This window comes from Cervus canadensis, chromosome 7 (genome assembly GCF_019320065.1).
Source record: "Cervus canadensis isolate Bull #8, Minnesota chromosome 7, ASM1932006v1, whole genome shotgun sequence".
In the NCBI taxonomy this organism is placed as follows: Eukaryota; Metazoa; Chordata; class Mammalia; order Artiodactyla; family Cervidae; genus Cervus; species Cervus canadensis.
Genome location: NC_057392.1, coordinates 48,620,515 through 48,633,543, shown reverse-complemented (window position 1 = coordinate 48,633,543; position 13,029 = coordinate 48,620,515). Strand labels below are relative to the sequence as shown.

The 13,029-nt window shown below is 35.5% G+C and overlaps 1 protein-coding gene and 1 pseudogene across 3 annotated transcripts in view; both read right to left on the bottom strand.

Moving 5' to 3' along the window:
- ACAP2 (ArfGAP with coiled-coil, ankyrin repeat and PH domains 2) overlaps window positions 1-13,029 on the bottom strand; it is a 153,580-nt gene that overhangs the window by 41,849 nt on the left and 98,702 nt on the right. For all 3 annotated transcript variants that reach the window (XM_043473311.1, XM_043473312.1, XM_043473313.1), the window contains 2 exons: window positions 10,055-10,150; window positions 3,624-3,698 (listed from right to left, as the gene is read on the bottom strand). In XM_043473311.1, the coding sequence (XP_043329246.1) occupies window positions 3,624-3,698; window positions 10,055-10,150 (171 nt within the window). The remainder of the gene's footprint in view (window positions 1-3,623; window positions 3,699-10,054; window positions 10,151-13,029) is intronic.
- Window positions 2,318-2,464, bottom strand: LOC122445697 (annotated as a pseudogene).

The following is a 13,029-nucleotide window of genomic DNA, read 5'->3' as shown; positions in this document are numbered from 1 at the left end:
AAAAAGGAAAGGATTATTTGCAGATGATGTGACTGTTCACTTCACATCCAAAAGAATTCAGAGGTATATTAGTAGTAGTAGTAAAGAGAGCTTAAAAAGACTACTACTGGTTAAAAAATCAACACGCAAATATCATATTTTATTCTAATAGACAACAAAAGTAAACAGTGAGAAAATATATTTTTAAAAGATAACATTTACAACAATATTTCCAATACAAGTATCTAGAAATACACCTACCAAAAGATAAAGAAAATGATGAAATTTTATGAAGGATATTTTAAAAAACAAATGAATAGAGAAATATTCAAAGCTCATGAACTGGAAGACATTTAAAATAAAGATATTAATTCTTCCCCAAATTCATTCACAGATCCAATGCAAAGCTATTTTTATGCAACCTGAAAAGCCACTGTATTTATATAGACATACAGAACTTTAGCAATTCACTTTGAAGAAGGGCAGGTAGGAGGCTTTGCTTTGTCAGATTACCAAGATATGCTTTAAGGCTAAAACAATTAAGATAGCATGGTATTGGTGTATTTAAGACAAAAAGACCAATGAAACAGAATAGAGAGTCTGAAACAGACTTCACATGTATGGAAATGTCCTATATAAAAGAGTATACAACACTGAGTAGTTGGGGAAAAAACAAGCTTTTTAATAACCGAATCTAGATCATTTAGCTGCCAATGTGAAAATAAAAGGAAACTGGATCTCTACCTCAAACTACACACACACACACACACAATTACAGACTGATTAAAGGCCTAGATATAAAAAGCAAAGCTTCCCAGGTGGTGCTAGTGGGAAGAAGAATCCTCCTGCCAAAGACACAGACTCAATCCCTGGATTGGGAAGAGAGCATGAAAACCCACTGCAGTATTCTTGTCTAGAGATTCCCATGGACAGGAGCCTGGCAGGTTACAGTCCACTGAGTCGAAAAGAATCAGACACAACTGAAGCGACTTAGCAGGCACACACAAACACAAGATTTTACAGGAGATACACTGTTGTGATCTTGGGTTGAGAAGGACACAAAAGGCACCAAACAGAAAAGATATTTTTAAAACTATGTGAAAATTTAAAATGTATATACCCCAAAGGGGGACTAACGTCTAGAATATTTGAGGATATGATCAACAGTTAGTTACACAACCTGATGGAAAAGTGAGAGAAAGACTAACAGACATTTAACAAGGAGGATATCCAAATGACCAATAGACATCGGAGAAGGTCATTAGTGACTAAACCATAAATTAAAACCACAAGATGTCCATATCTACTCACCAAAATAGGCAAAAAAAATTGAAAACCCTCACAATATGATGAGGTGGCAAAGAGCAATGGAAACTCTCACACAGTTCTGCTTACCAGGAATGGTATAACATTTTGAAAAATAACAGCATTATCTACTAACTTTGAACATATACACACACATACACACACGCTATGACCCAGCAATCTTATTCCTAGGTCTAAATCTATCAGAAATGCGTGCACATATCCAAAAGGCATGTACATGAATGTGCACAGCACCACTCTTTCTTCAACTGATCTATTTCAATTCCAAAAAATCTAAATAATTACATTAGACATACGTTTCCTTGCTTTTTAGTTTGATTAGGTCTTTTCCTTTTTTTACCTGTAATGCAGCCTTGGGTCAGCATTTAAGGGCAAAAAAAAAAGGTTAAGTGTTCATAATAAGCAAAAACAGCATTACTCTCTTTAAGGAAAACAATAACTAACCACTACTTAAAATCCAATTCATTAATCAGATTTAATAATCTACTACTCTTGGACATTCAGTATGACACTGATATACAATAGGGAAACATATTAATAGATGCATAATATTCATTAAATAATTCAGTTTAAACAGTCACATGCTTCTAAGTATCATGACCTCTCATTTTAATTATAAATGATTGGTCCCAATTCTTAAAAATCTTTCCATAGTAATGTCATTAAAACAAGTTATCCAACCAAAAGTGATTCTAACTTTAAACAAAATAAAACATGGAGGCAGTCTTACCTGACTATAACTAGAAGAAATGAATTAAACATTATCTGGTAAAAAATCTTCCCCTTTTAAAAAAATGCTTCTCTTTGAGTATTAACAACCCATCACCAAGAAAAATTTAACTTTTATTACTGATTTCACTTTCATTTTTTTTTCACTGACATTTTCTATATTAGATCTAGTTTACTGGCATTTTAAATTCTGAATAAACCATAACAAAAGTTGATTTGACTGCTCAATACCTAGAGGATAGATTTCTTAAAGCAATACTAGATGACATCTTTTTTGTCAGGTTTGGAGGCTATGACGGCAGTCCCCCATGACCAAAAATCATGCAGTCATGTTTCCCACATTCGGGGAAATTGCAGGAGAGGGATGGAGAAGCCTCCCCTTGGGAAAACCACCCTCATAATCGTGGTATTGCTCCTGCCAGGTAAGTACAGAAGACATCTTTTCACATATTTTTTACACACATTCAACGCCGGTTCTATCCTTTTATTTTCAGATGACTACACACACCAAAAAAAAAACCACACTGATGACTATATAAAATACTATTATACTGAGTTCCAGGTATATCATATTCAAAGCTTTTAGCACAAATAAATAAAACCTGGTTTTACATTTAAATCCTTTTTTAAAATTTTCATTTTTAAATACATATTTTTCAGATATTACCTTACCTAGGCTTAGGTAAGTTAACAAGAAATGCAAGTGAAACTTCAGCATCACTCGAGAGGGTAAGTGTTGCCTTAGAGAGACTGAAGCTGGAAATTGCTAGTTAACACACACACATGTGTTTACAGGGGTTGGTCATATCTTGCATGCATGCAGGCTAGGTCGCTTCAGTCACGTATGACTCGTTGTGTCCCTATGGACTGTAGCCCGCCAGGCTCCTCTGCCCATGGAATTCTCCAGGCAAGAATACTGGAGTGGGTTGCCATGCCCTCCTTCAGGGGATCTTCTGACCCAGGGATCAAACCCACGTCTCTTGTGTCTCCTGCACTGGCAGGTGGGTTCTTTACCACTCACCCCACCTGGGAAGCCCTGGTGATATCCTAACTGAAACTATAAGCAGCATTTTAAACTCTAACTAAGGGCCTTCCCAGGTGGCCCAAGTGGTAATAAACCCACTGGCCAACGCAGGAGACCTAAGAGGCGCAGGTTCAATCCCTGGGTCAGGAAGATGCCCTGGAGAAGGAAATGACAACCCACTCCAGTATTCTAGCATGGAGAATTCCATGGACAGAGGAGCCTAGCAAGCCTCAGTCCATAGGGTGGTAAAGAGTTGTACACAACTGAAGTGACTTAGCATGCAAGGGCCACTTTTAAATCAGTTAAGGCCCTAAGAGACTGACTTTTTTATAAACTTGTTCAAGAGCATGGCTCTCAAATATTTTGATATAAAAGAAAAATAAAATACATACCTCAACACTGGAAAAATATTTTGTGTTTTACAAAAATGGAGGAATTCATCTATACAATTTAATTATTAAGGTAATTCAAAGAACTTACTTCAATGTGATACCTTGCTGAAACCAATAATCAAAAAATTGTATAAAAAGGGAATTAATCTCCTCTAACTCCTCCCCTCAAGTACCTTCTGTTGAATGGTGGAGTGTTTCTGCTCCATCTCTCTTTTCTCCTTTGCTGCATCTACAACCAGTCGGTCCAACTGCAAAAGAAAATAAAGAGTAAATAAGAGAGACTTAAAAGTTGAAAAAGAAAGATACAATTACTTTTCAAAAATCATATTCCAAATAAGTCAGTCAACTTAGGTTTACCTAAAAAGGCATTTTGGCTACAACCATAAAATGAAAGTTCTTTTTTTTCTGGTTTCATATCCTCTTTGAGAATGTCTAAAACTCCTCTAGGGAAAATGTTTCTGAGAACAATCACATGTCAAGCAATTGTGACAGGTGGCCTTGTCTAGGGTACAACAATGATAACGAGTTCACTCCTTTAATTAAGGAGAATGACTCTAGATTAAATGGCCAGCTGATACGCTCAGCAATTCTAGCAGTTACTATCAAAGACAGAAAGAAGATATACTGGTGATTTTTTTTTTCTCCAAAGAGCAAAATCTAGCAACTAATTTAATGTGTGCTGGCACTCACAAGTTCAACATAACAGACACTTCCAATCACTCAAGATGCATGATGCTTTCAAGCTGGCTTCCTAGTATTATAATAAAATCTAAAAGGTAGAAAAAATGACTCAACAGATAAAAGAGAAAGAAAATAGAATAGAGTAGAACAGGAAGGAAGTCATTCCTTAGGTCAAGGTATAAAATCATTAATTTTTCTTTTAAAAAAATTGTAAAAACTTATGAAATCATAAAATCCCATTTCATTCTTGTTCCTTTCCATCAGAAGAGAAATACCTGATTTCCAGTTTTATGACAAAAGCACTAGTTTCTTGAATTCCTCTTTGCTGAAGTAACAAACAATTAGGTTTAAAATACTCAAAGAGACTCATAAAGTTAGAAAATGAACTTATTTTCAGGGGAAGGGATAGTTAGGGGGTTTTGGATGGACATGTACACACTGCTATATTTAAAATATTTAAATATATTTAAAATACATCTAAAATGGTTAACCAACAAGGACCTAATACATAGCACACGGAACTCTGCTCAATGTTACTTGGCAGTCTGAATGGGAGGGAGGTTTGAGGGAGAATGGATACGTGTATATGTACGGCTGAGTCCCTTCACTGTTGACCTGAAACTATCACAACATTGTTAATCAGCTACGCCCCAATGCAAAACTAAGAATTCAAAAGAAAATAGATAAAATACTCCATTAGGTGTGTCTACTATCCTAAACTGTGATGTACGCCATTTCATCTTTGAACACCCATCATCTTGAACTGACTAATGTGTGATAAATTAATAAATATGTTGATATCAACAAACTATGGGGAAAGATGAAGTAGTAAATGTCCAAATGACTTCATTTATATCCTTTAAGAACAAAACTGAAAAAGGCCTTCTTAAAAGACTATGCGGTGTTTATTGACTATCACAAATGGTGTTTTTTTCCCTACAGGAGACTAATTCTGGCCACAGAATCTTAATTATCACTGAATAATAATAATAAACCAAAAGAAAATATATGGAAACAGAACTATCACTACTACAAAATACTTTATTTAGATGGCAACTATACTACTCTACTTTGGGATCTAAGGCATACACACCATAGTGACATGTCACACTGATTTAACGGGTAATGCTGCACTAGGAAAATGTTTGTCCTCAATGGTTTCTTATGGTGAATGAGTGGAATAATCATTATACCCTGGTTTTACAGCCTTTAATTGAATGACATATAAATGTTTTTCATACATTCAGGTTGAACTGCAGTAGAAGGCACTTCCAAGATTCAAACTGATATTTAAAAACTTGCATGCACACGCCTTCCACACCAGCACTACAATGCCAGTGATGGTAGTAAACTGTCAAATTGGTAGTAAATTTCTCAACTGTATCCCACTCCACTGCTGTTACAGCAGAAAAGAGAGAAAATTCTTTCTCCCTCTGTCGGGGCAAACGTATATAGAAAAAGATATCTTTCAACACGGTGAAGTGTTGGAGGACGAATGAGTTGGAGAGATGCAAAGGCTGGCAGTCCTGTCTTCTAGGGGCTGGATACTGGATCAGGAAGGGAACTGGAGCAAAGCAGCACGTGTCCTGTGTTTCTATTAGTATTGCACATATGAGGCTAATAGACGCTGTAACTAACCAGGTGCCCCCAATCCTCTACTTATATTCTGAATCTCATCTACTCCTACCACCTCAAATTTCAATACTTTTTTTGCTTTTCAAATTATCCCATTCCCACTTGTTTTAAATTTGTGCAAATTTAATAAATAGAATAATACCTTAAATAAAATCTTCCTAAAACCCACACTCCTCTCTCTAGTTACCAACTTCTCTCTCTTTCCTTCACAATACAACTTCTTAAAAAGTTCTCCCTGTTCTCCACTTACCCATATCATATTCATCTATCCATGGTAATTTACTTTTACCTCTTAGACCCTCAACTCTGACAGAAGTAACAAATAACCTTCTTGTTGCTAAATCTAAGAGGCAATTCTCAGTCCTAGGTTTACTCGACCTTCTTTCCAGTCATTGAACTGACAACCACCCCCATCTTTTTGAGACACACTTTCCTTGTCTTTTGCTACCATGGTCTCCTGGTTTTCCACCTCTCTCCCATCAATGTTCTCATGGAGCCCTCTTACCTAGCCATTTCTTAAAAGTAGGTCATTCTGAGGGATCTGTCCCAAGTCAAATTCTCTTTTATTCCACACTTGTGGACCTTGACCTTAATTTACAAAATTAAAAGTATTGGGCATGGTGCTTGGTCACTTATCTTTTTTTTAAATAGGTTCATGTTTTTGATATATCTATTAACTCTCCTTGGTTTAATTCACACACTCCTGTGACTGCAATTAGCAATTATATACTATCGACTCTCTTAATGTTTCTCTCTCTTGAATTCTAGATATACCCACTTATTCCCAAACTCAACACATTTCAACTTCTCATGTCCCTCCACTCTCGAATTGACTACATATTCCTCAAGTCTATCTATTTATCTCCACCCCTACTGCCATGACTGTAGTTCCAGATACCATAAGCTAGCACCTTCAACCAGGCAAACACTATAAGCACTAGAGTTTAGATGCTTCTCAGGGACGCGCAAAATTACTTGAGACCTTGGACGGTAAAAACTGCAAAACTGAAATTAATCAATGTCAAAATATACAATTACTGACACTAGTCAACTACAATCCAATGCATTTTTTTTATATTATACTTAATGTAAGATGAGGGTAAAATCTAATGTTTACTATGATGTCGGGAGTACCTAGAGGACTTCCCTGGTGGCTCAGATGGTAAAGAATCTGCCCACAATGCAAGAGACCCGGGTTCGATCCCTGGGTCAGAAAGATCCCCTCAAGAAGGGAATAGCAACCCACTCCAGTATTCTTGCCTGGAGAATTCCACGGACTTTCGAGTAGTAGCTGAGGAGCCCAGGGCCTGGTGGGCTACAGTCCATGGGTCGCAGAGTCGGACACAACTGAGCAACTTACACACAACACCAAGGGCCTGGGAAGGTCCTGTCTTCTTCCCAAATCTGGGTTGGATATACTACCTATATGTTGCAGTAACACATGTGGTGGAGACAGCTATCTATCTCCCATATCCATTCTCTCTTCCTTTCTTAACAACAAAATCCCCAAATTCTAGTAGGTTAACATGGTTACCTGCATTAACACTATTTCCCAGCTTTCCTTGAAGCTGGTGGGACAATGGAACATATGCAGAAGTGGCATATACAATTCCTGTGAACTATGCTGAAAGAGAGGGAACAAATCTTTCTTTTCCCCTCCACCCTATTGGCTACAATTTGGATATGATGGCTAAAGCCTGATAAACCACTCTGAACCACTAGGTAGAATCCAAAGATATAATAAGCCTGGGTCCCTACAGATTAAGTGACCACTATACTAGACCTTTGATTTTACATAAAAGCAATGAAATTCTATCCTGTTTAAAGCTCCTGCTGTTTGTGGTCTTCTATCACATGCAAACAAAATCTAATCTCAATTTATATACCCAGATAGGGCACTTAGCACAGAGATTAACAGTGTGGTAACCTGTTATTTTCTTCCAGTAGATTAAGCTCTGTAGAGGCAGGGAAGAGCAATTCTATAGTTCATGACATATACCTTACACACCACCTTTCCCCCACAACAGCTCAACACACACAAACACACACACATGCATGCACCGTATTTATTTTTGGTCAATGAATGCAATTATCATTCTGCTCTTACTTTTTCCCCATTTCTCTAAATTCTATTTTACATCCTTAATCCCTTTCCTCAAAAAGTAATCTGAACCATTTTGGGAAAGAAAACCAATTGAAAATTGACAGAAATCCAGAAAACTCACCAGTCAACAAAAAAGAATGTCTGGGAACAGATTTAACATGAAATTCTGACTGTTGCTATTGTTGTTTAGTTGCTCAGTCTTGTCCGACTCTATCGCAACCCCATGGACTGGAGCCCATCAGCCTCCTCTGTCTAAGGGATTTCCCAGGCAAGAATACAGGAGTGGGTTGCCATTTCCTTCTCCAGTGGATCTTCCCAACCCAGGGATCGATCCTGTTTCTCCTGCATTGGCAGGTGGACTTTTTACCACTGAGCCATCAGGGAAGCCTGAAGGTCTCATCAGATAATCAAAAATAATTTGGACATAATAAAATTTCTATACAATATTCTTATATATAGTTCATGCATGTCTATGTGTATATATAATGAAAAAGTTACCTAGAGTCTTTTAATCTTAAATTTCTAAACTTTATTATTATTCAGGGACTTCCCTGGTGGTCCAGTGGCTGGGATTCCATGCTCCCAATGCAGGGGGCTGGATCTGATCCCTGGTCAGGGACTAGGTCCCATATTCCTGCCACAACTAAAACCCAGGGCAGTCAAATAAATAAATAAATACTTTAAAAATAAAATTTTATTATTCAAAGTAGCAAAACGCAAATATCTTTGAAAATAAAAAAAGAGTTAAAACTAAAATACCAATTAGGACAGTAACTCAATAATCTAAATGTAAGAATCAAAAAAATAAATCCAGCTATGTATACTGTAAAACAAATACTTTGTTTTAAAATTCTTTTTCTCAGTACCCTTATGTAACTATCTACAACATATTCTTTAACTTTAATCTCATTTTTGGTTACACACTGGACTCACATAAATCTGCTATAAAAACACCAAACTTCTACACTAAATAAACTAAATGTCAAATTTCCCAATTTGCTTAATCTCTTTAAAAATACAGGTACTAGAACAAAGACAACAAAACAAACAACTCAAACTACATCAAACTAAAAAGTTTCTGCACAGCAAATGAAACCGTCATCAAAATGAAAATGAAACCTACCAAATGGCAGAAAATATTTACAAATCGTATATTTCATAAGAGGTTAATATCTAAAATATATAAAGAACTTGACAATGCACCAGCAAAAAAAAAAAAAAAATCCAATTAAAAAATGAGGAGAAGACCTAAACAGACATTTTCCCATGGAAAACACACAGATGGCAAACAAGGGACCAAAAGTCACTAATCACGAAAGACTTCAAATTTAAACCACAACGCGCTATCCCCTCACATCTGTTAGAAGGGCTGTCATCAAAGACAAGATTGTCAAGGATGTGTACTGATGATGAGAATGAAATTGGTGCAGCCACTATTAAGAACAGTATGGAGGTTCCTCAAAAAAATGAAAATAGAACTACAATATGATCCAGCAATTCCACTCATAGGCATTTACCTGAAGGAAATGAAGACACTAACTCGAAAAGGTATCTGCATACCCACACTCACTGAAGCATTACTTAGCCAAGATATGAAAGTAACCTAAGTGTCCATCAATAGATGAATTCAAAAATGTGGTATAAATATACAATGCAGTATTATTCACCCATAAAAAAGGGGGAAGGCTGCCTTTTGCAACATGGATGGATCCTGAGGGCATTACACTAAGTTAAATAAATCAGACAGAGAAAGACAACTACTGTGTGATCGTAACGAACTGATAAATGGAATTAAAAAAAATTAGAACTAATAGAACAGATTGGAGATTGCTAGAGGTGGGTTTTGGGGGTGGGCAAAATGGGAGATGGGGGTCAAAGGTACAAAACTTCCAGCTGTAAAATAAACAACTCCTGGGGATGTCAAAGATAAATACTGTATTATATATTTGAAAGTTGCTAAGAGAGTAGATCTTAAAAGTTCTCATCAGAAAAAATAATGTGTAACTGTGTAAGGTAGATGTTAACTAGATTTATATGGTGATGATCATTTTGCAGTATATACATACTAACATATTAAATTATTTTATTGTATACCTGAAATGAAAATGTCAAATGTATACACTTTTTTTAAAAAAAATACAGATATTGGTATATAATACAGAAACAAGAAGTACAGCACATTACCTGTGCACCAAGATCCTTCATATAGGGCCCAAGTTCACTAAATAGATCATATCCTTGATGGAAGAAAGCCAAATGGGCATACATAAAGGATAACATCTAAAGGAGGAAAAAATGATCATCATTTTTGAATCAATTCTTAAATAAATATTCTGAAACTTCCTATGTACTGTTAAAAAATTATTTCACCAGAGCACAAAATATCAAACCATTTAAAATTAAGCTGAATCATTTTTCTTAAAAGGTTGCAATAATTCAAAAAAATCAAGTTTTCAATAGTGTCACCATCTTTCCAGGTACATTATAAAATGTTTATGTATCTTTCAACCAAACTCACTGGCAAAATCTTAAATTACAAATAAAACATCAAAAGATTAGAAGGTGATATAAGAAGCTCTCAAAACAATCACAAACACTTTACAACAACCTGTAGATCACTAAACATAACATGAAATAGGGGAATGCTCATTTTTTTCTCAAAATACCAAAATAAAATGAGGCAACAGGCTTCACCAATAAGGAGATTTTGTTATATTCATTCCCCAAATGCAAAACTGTCATTAATGGGTTAAGATTTTTTCTGTTTTCCTAAATTTTAACTATTCATGAGAGAAAAAAAACACTCATTTTTATTAGTTAAGTTTTCACATTAGAAGGAATTAAACAACTCAGTCATAGGACTGAAAGCATCCTCTGAACAGCCATGTTATTTTTAGCAAAAAGAGACATCTGTTTAATTCTCTGAAATCTAAAATAGGTCATAAGGTCCTTAATACTCAAGAATCCTTCAAAAGAAATTATTTTGAAAGAGAAAAACCAATAAAATAAAAAACAAAGGGACAAAAGTGACAAAAGGGCAAAGCTCACTAAAAGATGATTCTGGAATTAGATAATGTTAGTTGTACAACTTCGTGAATATGATTTTTTTTAATTATGCTTAATTTATATACATATATATAATTATACATAAAAAAGGATAGTTACAAGTACATAAAAATGTAAAATATGCCTACACATCAATGTGCCTACACATCAATGTAAAATATGCCTACACATCAAAATACATAGGAAGTGTATTAAAAGATAAATAATAAACTAGGAAAAAGCATATGACAAAGGGTTAATAGTCTTAATAGGTAAGAGATGTTACAAATTAATATGAAAAACATGAAGATCCCAACAGGAAAAGAGACAAAGGACATAAACAGAAAACATAAATGACCAAGAAAAAAAGGGGGGGGGGAGGGCGGGAGGGGGACAATCATGCTCATTCATATCAAAGAAATGCAAAATTAAACAATGAGATGAAATTTTCTATCTATCAAATTATGGGTAGAGTGGGAAAAATCAACACCCAGTGTTGGTAAAAGATGTAAAAATGTTACTCACACACACTATTAGTGAAAATTTTGTGTAACCCTTATAACTTGACAATACTTTTTAAAAAGTCTCAATAAATGCTTAAATCCTCTAAGTAACTGCTTGCCTTAATCTATCTGAAGGAAATCATCATATTATTCATTAGGATGATCACTATATAATGCTACATTTCATGTCAAAAACAGGGAAATTACTTAAAAGTCCATTAATGGGTAAAGTTAAATTATGGTATATCCAAGGTGAGAATATTAAAAAGCAGAGACATTACTTTGCCAACAAAGGTCTGTCATGTCAAAGCTATGGTTTTTCCAGTAGTCATGTATGGATGTGAGAGTTGGACTATAAAAAAAGCTGAGTGCAGAATTGATGCTTTTGAACTGTGGTGTTGGAGAAGACTTTTGAAAGTCCTTGGACTGCAAGGAGATCCAACTAGTCCATCCTAAAAGAAATCAGTCCTGAGTGTTCACTGGAAGGACTGATGTTGAAACTGAAACTCCAACACTTTACCACCTGATGCGAAGAACTGACTCACTGCAAAAGACCCCAATGCTGGGAAAGATTGAAGGTAGGAGGAGAAGGGGACGACAGGATGAGGTGGTTGGATGGCATCACTGACTCGATGGACATGGGTTTGGATAAACTCCCAGGAGTTGGTGATGGACAAGGAGGCCTGGCATGCTGCAGTCCACGGGGTCGCAAAAGGACACGGCTAAGTGACTGAACTGAACTGAACAAGGTCAGAAAACTGTAACCCACAAACTATATCCAGCCCCACTACCTGTTTTTGGATGGCCAATGGGCTAACAATGGTTTTTGCATTTTTAAATGGTTAAGGAAAATGAAAAAAAGACACGCTATATTAACAGCATAGAAATTATGTAAAATTCTAACTTTCATGTTGATATTGGAACAGTCATGCCATTCATTTACATACTGTCTATGACTGCTTTCTCATTACAATAGCACAGCTGAACAATTGCAACACAGATCATATGGACCCCCTAATCTAGTATGTTTACTACCAGGCCCTTCATAAAAATGTTTGCTCATCTCTACTATATTCACAAGGAAGAATTCTATCTAGCCACAAAGGTCATCATTAAATAAAAAAATATTTAATAACACATGATGATTTTGGAGTGTATTAGTACAAAAAAAAAATTACAGAAGAATATATAGGAATGACTCCTATTCTGTTTTGCTTTAAAAAAATTAAACAGAATTTTAAAAGGTATATATAAATGTTCATGCACACACAAATAGGCACACACATACACATAAAAAAGACAAAAATTACATCAGCCACAACAGTGGTTCTCTCTTGGTAGTGGCATTTGTAGTATTTTTATTCTTTCTTCATGCATTTTATTTTCTAATTTTCTACAAATAATACACACTGCTCTCAATCTGGAAAAGGAAGTGGATGTAAACAGGAAGTATAATGTATTCATCTGATTAGAAATAACATACATATTAACAGAGAATTTAGGAAAAAGCTAGGTGGGGACAAGGATCAATAACAATTTCAGTAAACCTTTTGAAGGAAAAAAAAACTTCAGTGAACAAAATCAGAGGAGAAATTGTTTCTAAGGGTCTCA